Here is a 16,309-nt window from a genome sequence, read left to right as displayed (position 1 = left end):
ATGGGAACAGCTCTTTACACAACTACATACAGACATCTGGAAGGTTCCTAGTAATACTGGACATGGCATACCTTTTCCTGAGCAGGTTAGAAAATCCTTGTCTACCCCTTCCCCACAAGCTCTTTCCTTATCCAGAAAGTCTGACAGTGATGCCTATTAAGTTAGTTGAACAGCAATGATAAATTTTAATCCTACTCCAGTATACAGTATTTGAACTTAAATTCATGCCCAGAAGAGGGTTAGGTGTTAAGGGGCTTCTGAACAATGGGTAATTTTTTAATAGTAGAAAATGACTTTTTACCTTGGCTTGTTCTGTCTAGTGGGATGACCCTCACTGAAAGTAGCAGCTAGAGTATCTTCTGAGGTTCTGTCATACTTTGTTCTTTCAGGGCTGTTGTCAGCACTGGATCTTGTTGAAGTCAATCCTCAGCTGGCTGCTTCAGAGGAAGAGGCCAAGGCTACAGCTAGCCTGGCAGTGGATGTGATTGCTTCAAGTTTTGGGCAGACAAGGGAGGGAGGGCACATTGTCTATGACCAACTTCCTACTCCCAATTCACCAGATGAATCAGAAAGGGAAGAACGTGTGAGAATTTAGGAAATTTTGTGTGCTGACACGTTTGTCACGAAGGACATTCCAGAATTATGAGGCATTTGAGACACTAAATGGTCTGGGTCAATATTGCCTTAATGAGAACACTTGCACATTCTCACAATTGTAAAGTTTCCTTTCCCTCTCCATTTTGGTGACCAATAATACTACTGTAAATTTGTGTGTTTTTTGGGAGTTCACAGGGTATTAATGTTGGAATACTATGTAAATTTAAAGAAGTCATAAACAGCATTTATTATTATGTTGGTATATCATACTGGTCTCATTGCTGTTCCTTCACAGTTATGCGGTCTTCTGTCTCCCCTCCCACCTCCCACAGTCTGGCATCCTCGAACCATTACCTCACAGCAGCACTATGCTTCTTCCCCATCTCTAAGACCATTCACAGGGTCAGTTCTGGTCCACAAACCCTTCCCTCTAGGAAGTTCAATGCTTGTGAAAGAATTTGTAGTAAACCAGGCCCCCTAGGATGGCCAGCTCCAGTAAGATGACAATGGAAAGTAGCAGCTTATTGGTTGTCACTCTACAAAGAGAAGCAAAGTAGGGAACAGTCAGAAGTCTGGGTGACCTTATTTCTTTCCATTCTTAATACTTAGGAGTTTGACTCTGTGGCCAAGGCTGGATACTGTGAGGCAGACTGAAATTTTTTTTTTTTTTCTAAATCACATAGCCACTCAGCAGTTCTTTAGCTGGTAAGTGACAACTTGAAAGCTTTTTTCAATTGTAACTTAAGGATAACCCCACACTGGCTCTACAGATTACTTAAATATGAAAAATGAGTTTATTTAATATATATTCTTATAGTTTTTCTTAAAGTAGGCTCCACACCCAACATGGAGCCCGAACTCACAACCCCCAAGATCGAGTTGCACGTTCTACCAATGCAGCCAGCCAGGTGTCCTGAAAAATATCATTTTCTGAAATCAGGTTGAATCATATTTCAAAAAAGAAATATACCACTAACTACTTTTCCTCCACCAACCCAAATGGATATCTTTATAAAGGCAGTATAAGAGCTTCAAAAATTTACTCTTTTGTTAACAAAGAATCCAATCTCTGGTTCTCATGTTAACTCTAAATTGAAGGTTTCCTCTTGTTTGACAAGGCATTTACCATTGTTTAGGAAAAATCTCACTCTTACTAGTTCCATTGGTCGGTTATAGTTTTGTTTTGTGCATACTACCCACTTCAGGTTTTTTTTTTTTAAAAGTCAACTTTTTGCTAATAGGACAGAACTCCCTGATAAGCAGTTGACTCCCATGCAGGACAAGCAGAGCCAAAAGCAAGTACCAAGCCGTAGCAGTAAAAAGTTTTTTTTCTAACCAAGTTTATACAAATATATTTCAAGGACTATGAAGCTCTGTTATTCCCATGTGCTCTGAAAAATCTTAAGCTGGGATTCAAAGTGGACAAATTTCTCACTGCTCCAAGTCAGAGCAGCATATACATTATTTGAGAGAGCACAGTGGGGGGAGGAGCAGAGGGAGAGGGTGAAGCAGGCTCCCTGATCAGCAGGGAGCCTGATCCTGGGACCAAAGGCAGACGCTTACTTAACCAACTGAGCCAGCCAGGCGCCCCAGGGCAGCATATACTTTTAACAAAGGATTTTGTCCTGGGATATTTAACTAGACAAGATAATACTTTATTCTTTCTGCTTTATCAGGACCTTTACAAGTCGCTGTTTAATGTCTTAGTCACAAAATTTCTCTTAACTCCATTTTGAAAACTTACTTTCTGGACATTGAACGCAGAATCTTTCGACTTTTGCTCAAGTTTTCACTTGTGTTTACCAGCTGAGAAGAGAAAACAGCAATTATTCCCCCCTTCTAAAAGTACATAACTGTAGAACTTGGAGGTTTCTAAACTGACAGCGGGCACTAAAGGGGGTGTGCTGAAAACCTCTCTCAAACCATTTTGAATGATGGCCCGAGTATATGCAGAAGAAACTGGAAAGGACAAGATATTTTAGTACTGGATAAGTAGGCTTAGGAATTATTATACCCCAAGGTTACTGTGGGGAACTCCTGGGACCAAAGTAATCCTTCACCTTAGCTACTCAAAACAAAAAAAGGCTTCAGGTGTACCTTGCCAGTAACTGAGGCAACTTCAGATTTGAATTTCATCAGCCAAACTCCAAAGAAGCCTCTTGAGGTTTTGTTTTTGTAGGCTGGTGGATTACCACTTTTGGGATCTGGTTCTTTTTTTTTTTTATCCCTCTTACAGACAAATGGAATTCTGAAAGGAATCCTTCTTTTAAAAGTTTTTTTAAAAATTATGTCCTTTTGACTGCCTGTTAATATCTAGATAGCTGGGGGATATTTCAACAGATGCCACCTGCCATCTGTTCCCATACCCCAGTGGCCATAAGTAAGTTGATCTCTCAGCTCATTTCTTGGCTTTTAAATTCAACCAATCTACCTGATGTGTTCAAAAGTCAAAAACCACACAGTCTGTAAGCAAGTTGCCTTCTCTACAGTTTACCTGGAATTCAGTGGTTGTGAATTTTTACTGAGGAGGGAAGGGCATCATTCTGATTTAAGAATGGAGAACTGCAGCTCTTAGGATATGAGAAAATCGTCTCCAATCCCCACACAGAGGAAGTCATCCAAGTCTTGCCGACAGTATCTCTTCTTCAATTTGTATTTGCCTCATAATTTTTTTTTTTTAAGACAACAGGAGGGATGCTTCTTTTTTTTTTTTTTAAAGATTTTAAGAATATAACATTCTATTGGCAAATTGTACTATTTTTAAAATTCCTATGCAGGTGTATGGAAAGGGAGAAATGTGTTTTTCAGAGGCCTTGATATAGTTATTTGGCCTAAGTTATTTCCCATTTTCTTCCCACAGTGATCTAGCTTACCTTGGGTAACAACAGAGTTATACAGTCCAGGACTGAACCTCTAAACTGTCAGCAGTACTATTTTATGACATGTGGAAAACAGCCTTGGATCTAAAGGACAAAAAAACTAGGAATGTTTAAGTAGATGGTGCTTTTGTAAGAACAGCATAATATCCTACTAGATGTATGAGAAAAATCTCAGGTTGGTAACCTAGGAATTGAAGGATAGAGTGGCTACAATCTTAGATTTGACAATCTTCCACGAATGCAGAAACTGGTTTCTTTAGTCTTTTTTTTTTTTTTGCCTCCAATGACCTCTAAATCCAAAGGGTAAAATTACTTTCAAGAGAAATCCCTCAGCCAAGGAAAGTGTAAGCATCTAAGAGGTCCTAACCCTGAATTCTGAACTGCCATAGCTTCTGGCAGTGGCAAGGCATCAGGATATAAGGGGCCCACCTACTTTCCCCATCCGCTCAGACTTACCCTACTCTTAGTACGCTCCAACTGGTCACGTTGTTCCCCCAGCTCTTCTATGATTTCTGAGCCAATCTGGTCAGTCTCTGTGGCAATCCGATGAGAACGCTCAATACTCTGGGTAGCCCGGTTCAGACTGTCCGTGCCTTGCAGAAGCAATGCCCTTTGAGACTGTAGCCGGTTCTGATGGGAACCAGACAGGAAGGAAATGTTAGACATCTTCCATTATAAGTTCATTTGCCAGCACATGACTTATGACCCTTCTGATGTAAGAAGGGATATAGCATGTACAGTAATTTTCATTACTTTTAAGACTTTAAAAGATGCTAATCAACCATTAGAGTATTAGAATCCAATACAAGATCACATACCTCTCATGTCACTGCTTGTTACACTTATGTGAAGCAAGAAAAGAATTAAAAACATCAGAGCATTTCCCCTGTGTTCGTGATGAATTTGAACTGATTTCATGTGCTTTCTGGACTAACAACTTCTGAGAAGCATTGGCCCAGATTTGGGGTGCAGGAGCTACCCAAATATACGTACAGCCTGTAACTGTTGACAGGGCAACAAACCAACTAAATTCCATAGCCCAGAAGTAGATTAATTCACTGAAGATTTCCACCTGACTGGTACTGAGGATTGAGGGACCATGAATAAGCTATTCATTTGCAGCACATACAGAAATCACTTAGAAGAGAAGTCTGAAACACTGTCACATTTTGGAAGACACTTAAGTGGTTATAGTCTTAGAAACCCAAAAAGAATTTCAACCCAGGTCAAACAAAACTCTGAAGTCGCCACACTGGTGACTGCTCTCAGGGGCCAAGTAAGCTGCCCTAATTTCCCAAGTGCCCTAATTTTCTAAATCCCTGCCAAAGTTTTACTTCGCCTATAATCCCAAGCACAGAAGGCGTGATGACAGAAGTAGCCTTTGTCAACCGGAATTAACCACTGACAAATGGGTACAGCTAAGTTCTTTGCTATTCAAAGCACTTAGACACACACACACACGCAGAAAGGGGTTGGTTCACAAGGCCTATTACTAAACAGGTTACCACTAGCATTAGATACCACCATCAAGAAACCAAAATGTTGACTTTCCAGATAAGTAACAAGTCTTTTCATATATGGCATACAGACCAGTGGATGATGGAACCACTGAATGACAATGAAATAAACCCCAGTTACTTTAGCTTAAAAGAATAAGGCTTTTTTTAAAATAAAAGATGGGGATTTTTTAAAAGATTTTATTTATTTATTAGACAGAGACATAGCGAGAGAGGGAACACAAGCAGGGGGAGTGGGAGAAGGAGAAGCAGGCTGCCTGCTGAGCAGGGAGCCCAATGTGGGGCTCGATCCCAGGATCACAACCTGAGCCAAAGGTAGATGCTTAACGACTGAGCCACCCAGGTGCCCCAAAAGATAGGGATTTTTAACTGATTAGACTGAAGAGCAGGAAAAGACAGTAAGATTATATAAATCAACCCCAGGTTTGGAACAATAATGCCACTGAAGGTGGTATGTATATCTAAATTGTCCTTATAATTTCTGAACCTAGTAATTTTAAAGCAAATTATTGTTTGGCTTTATCTCCCCTTTTTGTTGTTGTTGATTTTTGGTAACAAACGCCCAAAATCACTTTATACCTCTCATCTCACTTTAACAAGCTCCACCTGACTGCCTTTTCCCAGTCTCTCTTCACAGCTGAATTTTGAAAAGTTTATATCATTCTCTCTAGTTTTGACATCAGCAATGTCAGGCCAATATCATCTGAATGTCTTCTGAACCATAATCAGGATGCATCATGAAACAGAACTGTTTAACCCTGCACTATTAGCCTTTCTACATACGTGCAGTCTATACTTGTGGGCCCCCATCCACTTCTCTCCCACACTGCTTGCCGGGCCACTTGCCAGGCCATTTCTACTTTGTACAGTGGAGTATAATCTCAAATGCAACACATTTAATCTTTGTGAACTTGTCCAGCTTCTCTAGACAGTTTGAGAATATAGATTTTCAATTCTGTCAGTCTAATTTTATAAATCAGAATACTGGAGTCTAGAAAGGCAGTCTGGCTGGCCTTCCATTACAACTGAGTAAGGCGTGAGCTCCCTCCTGAAAGCATCTGCCTTCTCTACTATGTCTCCGCTGTTGGACCATCTTGATATAAATGTAAAAAAAAGCTTGGGTTAATTTGTAACAATACTTTGGATAAATTAAAAACCTAACTGAATTTTTTGAGCATAAGTGAAAAACTGGATCAATGGGTCAGAATACAGAGTCGGGATACAGTAAGAACAGGTAACACTTGTATTCCTCCACTAAGTACCAAGCACTGTTTTATAAAAGATACAAAGAAATCTAAATAAGCATGGTTTGGAAAGATCTGCATTAAATACCCAGGAGGAGAAGGGGAGCTGGATGCAGGAAACAGGTGGAAAGATCAAGAGTCTACTATGCACTGATAACATCAACTGTACCCTACAACATGGCTAATTTTTATGCCACAGGTCCTTAAAGGGGAAAAAAACAGCTGAAGCTTACCATATGCTCATTCTCTACAGCATATGAGCCATATTTCATGTCTCCTCGGCCCCCAGGTGTGGCTGTCAAAGGTGTGCTTCTCACTTCCCGATGGAGTTTGGCAAGGTCCTTCCGGTATGTCCGAAGCTTAGACATCATAGGATTACGGAAAGATAGAGGTGCATAACGTAGTTCCTCTTCCATCTCTGCCAGCTAGGAAGGCAGAAAGTAGTGAGTAGCTGGGCTGGGTTTTTTTTCTCTCTCATCTGGGCACATGCTTAGTTTGGACTAATCAAACCGCAGACAACTGCAAGTAAGTACTCAAGCATATGTTCCACGAAGGCAGGGATCACATGTGACATGGTGACCTCGTTTCTCTGAGTGCCCGGCACAGCGCCTAACATACAGAGAACAGGCATTCAAAAAGTATATGATGAGTGAGTGAAAAAACTAACAAGCACCTTATTTCCTATTTAACATTTTTATATACATTATCTTATTTAATCCTCATTTAATCTTTCCTGTCCTCAATAAGGTAGGAGATACTACTTCTATTTCATATATAAGAATTGAAGAAATCTGCTCAAGATTCCACAAATCTTCAAATTCCCTTTTCAGTATACCAAATTTTTTGTTTGTTATGGTTCAAGTGCTATCATGAAGCACTCTGAAGTCTACTATACTAAAAATGATAGGGGTCTGGCATCAAGGTTCTTCCTTCCTCTTCTTTCTGAAAATCAGTCATCTGTCTCCATGTCCTAGATGACCAGGGTTCCAAACCAGATTTCCATTTTATTGGGTAAGTAAAATGTAATACCCAGACATGATGACAAGACACCATGAATTATTTTTATCCGCCTGGGATGGCCAGAGTTGGATTGGTTAATTTTGCTAATGTCTTTGTAGAGGTCTTTTAAAACAGAAGGGAATGTGGCTACAACCACTTATGAGGTACATTTTTTGTGATTTAGTAAGTTTAAAAGAAGAATAACTGATTTTAATGGCCAGCTTTTTATTTTTGAGAGAGAGAGAATGCAGGGGAAGGGCAGAGGGCGAGAGAGAATCCCAAGCAGGCTCCATGCCCAGCACGAGCCAACTGGGACTCGATCCCATGACCCTGAGATCATGACCTGAGCTGAAATCAAGAGGTGGGGACACCCAACTGACTAAGCCACCCAGGCATCCCAATGGCCAGCTTTTTAAATGAAATTTTATTTATTTATTTATTTTAAAGATTTTATTTATTTGACAGAGAGAGAGACAGAGAGCACAAGTGGGGGAAGGGGCAGAGGGAGAAGCAGACTCCCTGCTGAGCAGGGAGCCTGGCACAGGGCTCGATTACAGGACCCTGAGATTATGACCTGAGCCAAAGGCTGATACTTAACTAATTGAGCCACCCAGGTGCCCCAAATTTTATTTTTTTTTAAGATTTATTTATTCATTTTAGAGAGCATGCGTTGGGGGGGGCAGAGGGAGAAAATCTTCAGACAGACTCCCCCCTGAGTGTGAGCCTGATGCAGCCCAATCTCATGACCCAGGAGATCATGAACCCAGCTAACACCAAGACTTGGATCTTAACCAACTGAGCCACCCAGGTGCCCCTAAATGAAATTTTAAAAGACCACCCAGGTAAAGGTTTGAGAATGCCCTTACTACTCATATCAGGAATGTATTATATCAAAGACTCATTTTAAGACAGTATCCAAGCTTTACCCATTTGTGTTTGTCAAACTCCCTCATCACTCACCCCATCAATTAGCTTATTTCGTAAGAAATAATCGAAATCAAGATCAATAGACAGGAACAGTTAATCTCTGATCAGGTAATAAGCATTACTTCTGGAAAAGACTAACTCCAGGTAGAAGAAGTAAGGATTTGCTCCCTGTTCTCACCGTTTCATTTGCTTCCTGTTGCTTTTCATCAAAATCTCTGATCAGCTTCTTCTTCTCTTCTGGAAAAGATAGACAAGTTTCAAGTGTTCAGTCCTGTTTTCATATATTTGTAGAGGTCATTCCCTCTGCTTAGAATAAACTGCCCAACCTTCCCCTGATGGGGCTAGTAGTACTTAATCATCTCTAAAAAGTCCTTTTTAAATTTTTTTACTTTTTTTTGAGAGAGGGCTAGCATGCATACATGCCAGCTGGTGGGGTTGGGGAGGAGGATGGAGAGAGAGAGAGAGAGAGAGAAAGAGAGACTCTTAAGCTGGCTCCACACCCAGCACAAGCACGATGTGGGGTGGGGCTGGGTCTCTCAATCCTGAGGATCATGAGCTAAAATCAAGGAGTCGAATGCTTAACTGACTGAGCCACCCAGGCACCCCTAAAAAGCATTTAGAAATGTACTGGAACTTGTTAACACAAAGATGGGGGAGGGGAGAGGGTGGATATTATGAATGGCATTTAGTGCCCAGGGAACAAAAATACCCATATTTGGGACACTCCCGCATGACGATTATCTGTATTATCCTACTAAGAAACACTACAGGTCTAAGTTAATCACTGTCAATTGATTTTCCCCTAGAGGGATCAGGCATGCCTTCATCAACAAGAATGTTTAGCAATACTGATTCTTTGAAATCCCTGTCCCACTTTCACCTCCACTGTAAAACAGTTCTCTATATTAACCCTTATCCACTGCTTTTCTGCAAAACAAATTCAAAACTCACCTACTCTGCTTGCTGGGGAGTGCATGGTATGGTACATATTTCTTGGCCATACCCACTGGTGGTAATATGTAAAATGATGCAAATACCACTGACTCACAGTGAGAAAGTCATTCCCCTTTCAATTCTGTTTCAGTCCTTTGCATCTTGTCATTTTGTCTTTATATGCTTAACCAACTAGTAATGTCTTTAATACCTAAAAATAACTAATTTCTTTAAACAAAAATAGAATAGGCTGCAGCTGCCAGGCAGTAACATTTAACTAAAACAGCATTGTTTTGCCTTCACTGTATTTTTCTGATCATTTAGATAGGTTTGAAGGATTTTCCACTGAAGAGATATACATACATACATATATTTATATATCATTCCATCCAAAAACAGTACACATTCCTTTCAAGTGCACATGGAATATTCTCCAGGATAGATCACATATTAGGCCACAAAACAAATCTCAATAAATTTAAAAAAATTGAAATTGTATCATGCATCTTTTCTGACACAACGGTACAAAACTAGAAATCAATCACAGAAAAAATTTGGAAAGAACACATATATGGAGGCTAAATAACATGCTACTAAACAATGAAAGGGTCAACCAAGAAATCAAACAGTACATCAAAAAATACATGAAGACAAAAGTGTTGGCAAGGATGTAGAAAAAAGGAACCCTCAAGCATTGTTGGTGGGAATGCAAACTGGTACAGCCACTGTGGAAAACAGTATGGAGGTTCCTCAAAAAGTTAAAAGAACTACCCTACGACCCAGTAAATCAACTAGTATTTGCCCAAAGAAAACAAAAACACTGATTCAAAAAGATATATGCACCCCTATGTTTACTGCAGCATTATTTACACTAGCCAAGAAACATGGAAACAATCCAAGTGTCCATCCCAGACGAATGGATAAGATATGTCACACACACACACTGGCATATTACTCAGCCATAAAAAAATAATTAAATCTTGCCATTTGCAACATGAATGGATCTAGAGTGAAGTAAGTCAGTTGGAGAAAGACTAATACCATATGATTTCACTCATATGTGGAATTTAAGAAACAAAAACAGACAAAAAACAGATGCTTAAATATAAAGAACAAATTGTTCATTTCCAGAGGGGAGGAAGAAGGGAGGCGGATAGGGAAAATAAGCGAAGGGTTAAGATTAAGATTATACTTATCATCATGAGCATTGAGTAATGTATAGAGTTGCTGAATCACTATATTGTACACCTGAAGCTAATATTAACACTGTATGTTGACTACCCTGGAATTAAAAAAAAAATGCATGGAGACCAATGAAACACAATGGTCCAAAATTGTTGGGATGCAGCAAAAACCGTTCTAAGAGGGAAGTTTATAGCAATACAGGCCTACCTCAAGAAATTAGAAAACTCTCAAAGAAATAACCTAATGTTACACCTAAAGGAGATAGGAAAAGAACAAAGTCCAAAGCCAGTAGAAGGAAGGAAATAATAAAGATTAGCACAGAAACAGAGGTAAGAACAAACCAAAACAAAACCCCCAAAACAAGAGAGTGCCTTACACCTAAAGGAGCTAGGAAAAGAACAAGAAATAAAACCTAAAACCAGCAGAAGGAAGGAAATAATAAAGATTAGAGCAGAAATAAATGATATAGAAACAAAAACCAACAGAACAGAGCAATGAAACCAGGAGCTGGTTCTTGGGGGGGGAAAAAAAAATCAATAAAACTGCTAAACCTCTACCCAGACTTAACAAGAAAAAAAGAGAAAGGACTCAAAATCACCAATGAGAGAGGAGAAATAACAACCAACACCACACGTATACAATTATGAGAATATTATGAAAAACTATATGACAAAAAACTGGAAAGCCTAGAAGAAACGGATAAATTCCTAGAAATGTATAAATTACCCAAATAAATAAATAAAATCTTAAAAAAGGGGGGGTGCCTAGGTGGCTCATTTGTTAAGCATCTGCCTTCGGCTCAGGTCATGATCCCAGGGTCCTAGGATTGAGCCCCACATCGGGCTCCCTGCTCAGCAGGAAGCCTGCTTCTCCCTCTTCCACTCCCCCTGCTTGTGTTCCTGCTCTCGCTCTCTGTCAAATAAAATCTTTAAAAAAAAAAAAAAATAGAAACATATAAATTACCAAAACTGAAACAGGAAGAAATAAAAAATTTGAACAGATTGATTACAAGCAGAGAAACTGAATCAGTAATCAACAGACTCCCAACAAACAAAAGTCCAGGACCAGTTAGCTTCACAGGCAAATTCTACCTAACATTTACAGAATAGATAATACCTGTTCTTCTCAAACTATTCCAAAAAAATAGAAAAGGAAAATTTCTAAATCCATTCGAATCCAGCATTACCCTGATATCAAAATCAGATGACACAACAATAACAAACTACAGGCCAATATTCCTGATGAACATAGATGTAAAAATCTTCAACGAAATACTAGCAAACCAAATCCAACAATACATTAATAAGTCATTCACCACAATCAAGTGGGATTTATTCCAGGGATTCAAGGATGGTTCAATATTTGCAAATGAATCAACGTGATATATCACATCAATAAGAGAAAGGATAAAAAGCCATATGATCACCTTAGTAGATGCAGAAAAAGCATCTGACAAAGTACAACATCTGTTTATGATAAAAACTCTCAACAAAGAAAACAATTAAGTAACAGTAAAAATGGTACTTGGACATGGCAAAAATGAAGGGAGTACTGGTATGATATCACCTGGTAAATATTTGTGTAAGAGGGAATTACTGGTGAGCAAAGGGGGTTAGATTTTGGACCTTTCCTTGGGATAAGCTTGGATAATAATTCTTTTCTTTGGGACCCAATCTCCTTCTTTAGCTGTAAAACAGGAGGCAGGTCATGCCTTCATATGTGACAAGAAAAATTAGCCCTACTTATGAACAGTTTGATTTCTAAAAATGTATGCATCCAAATGAATATTCTCCCTGAAAATCGACATATAATCAATCTACTTATTACCAAAAAGTTACCACTACATTGTTTTTTTGAGTTCATCTTTTGGGATTACCTTTACAATCTGGGAATACGGTCATTTTTTTTTAATTTTGGTAAAATTTATATAACATAAAATTTACCATTTTGACCATTTTTAAGTATACAGCTAAGTGGCAGTAAGTACATTCACATTGTTGTGCAACCATCAACACTACCTCACCTCCAGAACCTCTTCACCACCAAAACTGAAACTCCATACCCAATGAACACTAATTCTCCGCTTCCTATTCCCCCAGACTCTGGTGACCACCACTTTACTCTCTGTATCTACGAATTTGATTAGTCTAGGTATCTCCTAGAAGAGGAATCATAAGATATTTGTCCTTTTGTGTCTGGCTTATTTCATTTAGCATAATGTCCTCAAGTTCATCCATGCCGTGTCATGTGTGTAGACATGGTCTTTTATTTATTTACTTATTTATTAAAGATTTTTATTTATTTGTCAGAGAGAGAGCACAAGCAGGGGGAGCAGCAGAGGGAGAGGGAGAAGCAGGCTCCTCACTGAGCAAGGAGACCGATGTGGGACTCGATCCCAGGACCCTGGGATCATGACCTGAGCCGAAGGCAGACGCTTTAATGACAGAGCCACCCAGGCGTCCCGACATGGTCTTTTAAAGTTATATTATTTTTCATTTATTGTGACTCCTAAATACAAGCTAGCACTTCATCAACTGAAAAAAGGGCAATTTTATTCAATGCCAAAGAAAACAGCTGAGTTGGGCTTATGGAGGGATGGCACGTGGGTATTCAATATGCTGTCCTCAGATTTTCTTTACCCTGGTTTTCATCTTAAGCATTCGAATGCAATCCCATGTAAGATCTAATACCAAGGTAATGCTTTATATGGATTTACATTTTGTTAATCACAACAGCATCTATCATGTCAGTTGTCTGCTTTTTAAGTGATCATGAACCATTATGGATGTGTACATTTTATATTCGCAAATGAAGATCAAGCTCCTCCAGAACAGGGAAATTTACTTTTTCTTTTATAAATCCCACAGCTTCTAGAACTCTAAACCTGGTAGGGTGTTCCTTAGATGTTACTACTGCCTGAAAGAGCAAATGACAATGCACCCTTTACTATAGCTCCTTCATTGTTATGTGACATACCCTTAAAACACACAAGACATTCCAAGTGAACTATTTCTCACTCCACACGGCTCACAAAACCGAGGTTTTGTTGTTGTTTTAAATAGGAGAAAGTTCAGCCATGGCAAATGGTTTGCATCTTGACCATCCATGATGTCACTAAAGCAAGCACAGAAGCAGCTGTCACTATCCCTGAGTAGTGTTTTCAGCCACCAGCAGTGAAATAATATCTGCAATCAAGAATGGCTACTTCCACGGAGAGGTATCCTATTACTCCATAAGCTGTTGCTGAGTGTCACCACTTCTCTGAATAGGCACATCTCCACACTCAAACACACTCACTTTTTTTTTATTAATTTTATTTTATTATCTTAGTCACCATACATTATATCATTAGCTTTTGATGCAGTGTTCCATGATTCATTGTTTGCATATAACACTCAGTGCTCCATGCAATACATGCCCTCCTTAATACCCGTCACCGGGCTACCCATCGCCCCACCCCCCAAACACACTAACTTCTGATCCAAGAAATATTATACATGTAAGTGCATTCCCTTCCTAGCTCTGATTTTTCTACAACTGTTAGTCATAAAGTTTTCTTCTTTATTCTTCCTTTGTTAAAGATAGGAAAATCTGCATTTTTACGAGGCTAACTCTAGAATGATTCAGAGAATGTGGTTACATAAATAAGAGTAGGGGGCAAAGAGCGGCTTACAGATTCTTGATCCTTTCACTAATTTCTCTCCATGATTCTGTTACTCTCAGTCTTTTTGGAATTGGGATACTCCACTCTCTACCTAATTTCATTAAGGCAGACCTTCTCTTAGTGTTCTACAGCTTATATACTTTTAAAAGAAATATGCTCCCTTTGAAAACAATTTTAAGAATTTCACATTATTAGATCCTTTATGGAATCCTAAGGTTAAAAAAAAAAGGCTCTGAAATTCTCCCTTCTGATGATGAAGCCAGGGAGGAAGATATTTAAAGGTTCAAAAGAGGTTGAACTCTACCCAACTGAGAGGTATCAGTAGGTGCTTCTTTATACTTTAGTCTCAGAACTGTGAAACCGACAAATGTTAAAGTGGAAATGGATCTCAGAGATCATCTAATCTAAGCTTCTCATTTTACAGTTGAGGAAACTAGAGCCTGGAGAAACTGCCTTTCCCAAGGTCATAGGAGGAGCAAATGTGTGGTGACACTAGTTCTAGAATGCAAATCTGACTCCCAATCCAAGGCTTCTGTACATTATAGCACTGAGGGGCATTTTAGTGCTCCCAGGGAACGGCCTTCAGCAACAGGTAAAACCTGTTCAGACCTTTTAATTTTTTAGAGAGTCAGAGTTAACACTACAGTTAACTACAAAATTGCAGGACTGCATACTGAGTAGAATGGGCACCAAAAACAGGAGTGAGCCATTTCAAACACTATCCCCCATCCCACATGCCTTCCCAAACTAGTCACATGGAAGTGACTCACTCTGAGACTGACCAACTGGTAAACTGGGTGGATGGTGGCATCATGAAAGAGTCAGCTCAAATAGCTAGAGAAAGCCTACCTTAATGTTTAACTAAGGTGGCAGTCTCTCTTCTTCATGGGTGGTTTGATTTACCAACCCAAGAACGACTAACCTTGACCCATTAGAGCGGTGGAAATAACTTCAGTTTCACCAGGATCATATGGTTAATTTGCTTTTGGTGCCCCACTGTGGCATCTCTAGGACCTACAACCTCTATTTGTAGAACACAATAGTTTACCCGAACTCATACTATACAGAAGTTTTGTAAAAGCACAGGCATACCCTGGAAATACTGCAGGTTTGGCTCCAGACCACCACAGTGAGTGACACAATAAAGCAAGTCAAATGAATATTTTTGGTTTCTCCATGCATATAAAAGTTAGGTTTACACTATACTGTACTCTATTTAGTGTGCAATAGCATTATGTCTAAAAAAATGTACAAACCTTAATTTAAAAATATTTTACAGCTGAAAAATGCTAATCATCTGAAGTTTCAGTGAGTCATAATCTTTTCATTGGTAGAGGATCTTGTCTTGATGTTGATGGCTGCTGACTGATCAGGGTGTTGGCTGCTGAAGGTTAGGGTGGCTGTGGCAATTTCTTAAAATAAGACAACAATGAAATTTGCTGCACTGATGGACTCTTCCTTTCACAAACAATTTCTCAGTAGCATGTGAAGCTGTTTGATAGCATTTCACCCACAGAATTTCTCTCAAAACTGGAGTCAATCTTCTCATATCCTGCACTGCTTTATCAATTAAGTTTATGTAATATCCCAAATCCTTTGCTGTCATTTCAACAATCTTCCCAGCAACTTCACCAGAAGATTTCATCTCAAGAAACCACTTTCGGGGCACCTGGGTGGCTCAGTCGTTAAGCGTCTGCCTTCGGCTCAGGTCATGATCCCAGGGTCCTGGGATCGAGCCCCACATCGGGCTCCCTGCTCTGTGGGAGGCCTGCTTCTCCTTCTCCCTCTGCTGTTCCCCCTGCTTGTGCGCTCTTGCTGTCTCTGTCAAATGAATAAATAAAATCTTTAAAAAAAAAAAAAAGAAACCACTTTCTTTGCTCATCTATAACCAGCAGCTCCTCATCAGTTAAAATTTTATCACGAGATCGTAGCAATTCAGTCCCATCTTCAGGCTCCACTTCTAATTCCAGTTCTCTTGCTATTTCCATCATATTTGCAGTTACATCCTTCACTGAAGTCTCAACCCCTCAAAGCCATCCATGAGGGTTAAAATCAACTTCTTCAAAACTCCCATGAAAGTTGATATTTTTACCTCTTCCTTTGAATCATGAATGTTCTTAATGGCATCAAGAATGGTGAATCCTTTCCAGAAGGTTTTCAATTTACTATGTTCAGATGTGTCAAAGGAATCATTATCTATGGCAGCTATAGACTTAATGGAATGTATTTATTTTTTTAAAAAAAGATTTATTTATTTATTTTGAGAGTGAGAGAGCATGGGGGAGGGGCAAAGGGAGAACAGGGAATTTTTTTTTAATTTATTTATTTTTATTAAATTCAATTAGCAGGATGCCTGGGTGGCTC

The 16,309-nt window shown here is 39.3% G+C and overlaps 2 protein-coding genes across 8 annotated transcripts in view; one reads left to right on the top strand and one right to left on the bottom strand.

Annotated features, from left to right (window-relative positions):
- Positions 1–851, top strand: part of ARG2 (arginase 2) — a 33,767-nt gene extending 32,916 nt beyond the window's left edge. For both annotated transcript variants that reach the window (XM_028121685.2, XM_028121615.2), the window contains exon 8: positions 390–851. In XM_028121685.2, the coding sequence (XP_027977486.1) occupies positions 390–595 (206 nt within the window). In that variant the 3' untranslated portion in view covers positions 596–851. The remainder of the gene's footprint in view (positions 1–389) is intronic.
- The window catches only part of VTI1B (vesicle transport through interaction with t-SNAREs 1B), a 74,785-nt gene that overhangs the window by 48,163 nt on the left and 10,313 nt on the right, over positions 1–16,309 (bottom strand). For 3 of the 6 annotated variants that reach the window (XM_028121854.2, XM_028122084.2, XM_028122016.2), the window contains exons 2-4: positions 8,342–8,400; positions 6,471–6,662; positions 3,933–4,106 (exon numbers count right to left, since the gene is read on the bottom strand). In XM_028121854.2, the coding sequence (XP_027977655.1) occupies positions 3,933–4,106; positions 6,471–6,662; positions 8,342–8,400 (425 nt within the window). Of the gene's footprint in view, positions 1–815; positions 1,134–2,341; positions 2,404–3,932; positions 4,107–6,470; positions 6,663–8,341; positions 8,401–16,309 lie in introns of those variants that run through there. The other 3 variants (XR_015768487.1, XM_028121936.2, XM_028121787.2) reach the window with 3 other exon arrangements.

This window comes from Eumetopias jubatus, unplaced genomic scaffold (genome assembly GCF_037043125.1).
Source record: "Eumetopias jubatus isolate StellerSeaLion01/CBP00866 unplaced genomic scaffold, mEumJub1_p1.0 scaffold_7, whole genome shotgun sequence".
NCBI classification, from domain to species: Eukaryota; Metazoa; Chordata; class Mammalia; order Carnivora; family Otariidae; genus Eumetopias; species Eumetopias jubatus.
Note: the sequence above shows the minus strand (reverse complement) of the source record. Positions and strands in the feature narration are given on the sequence as shown.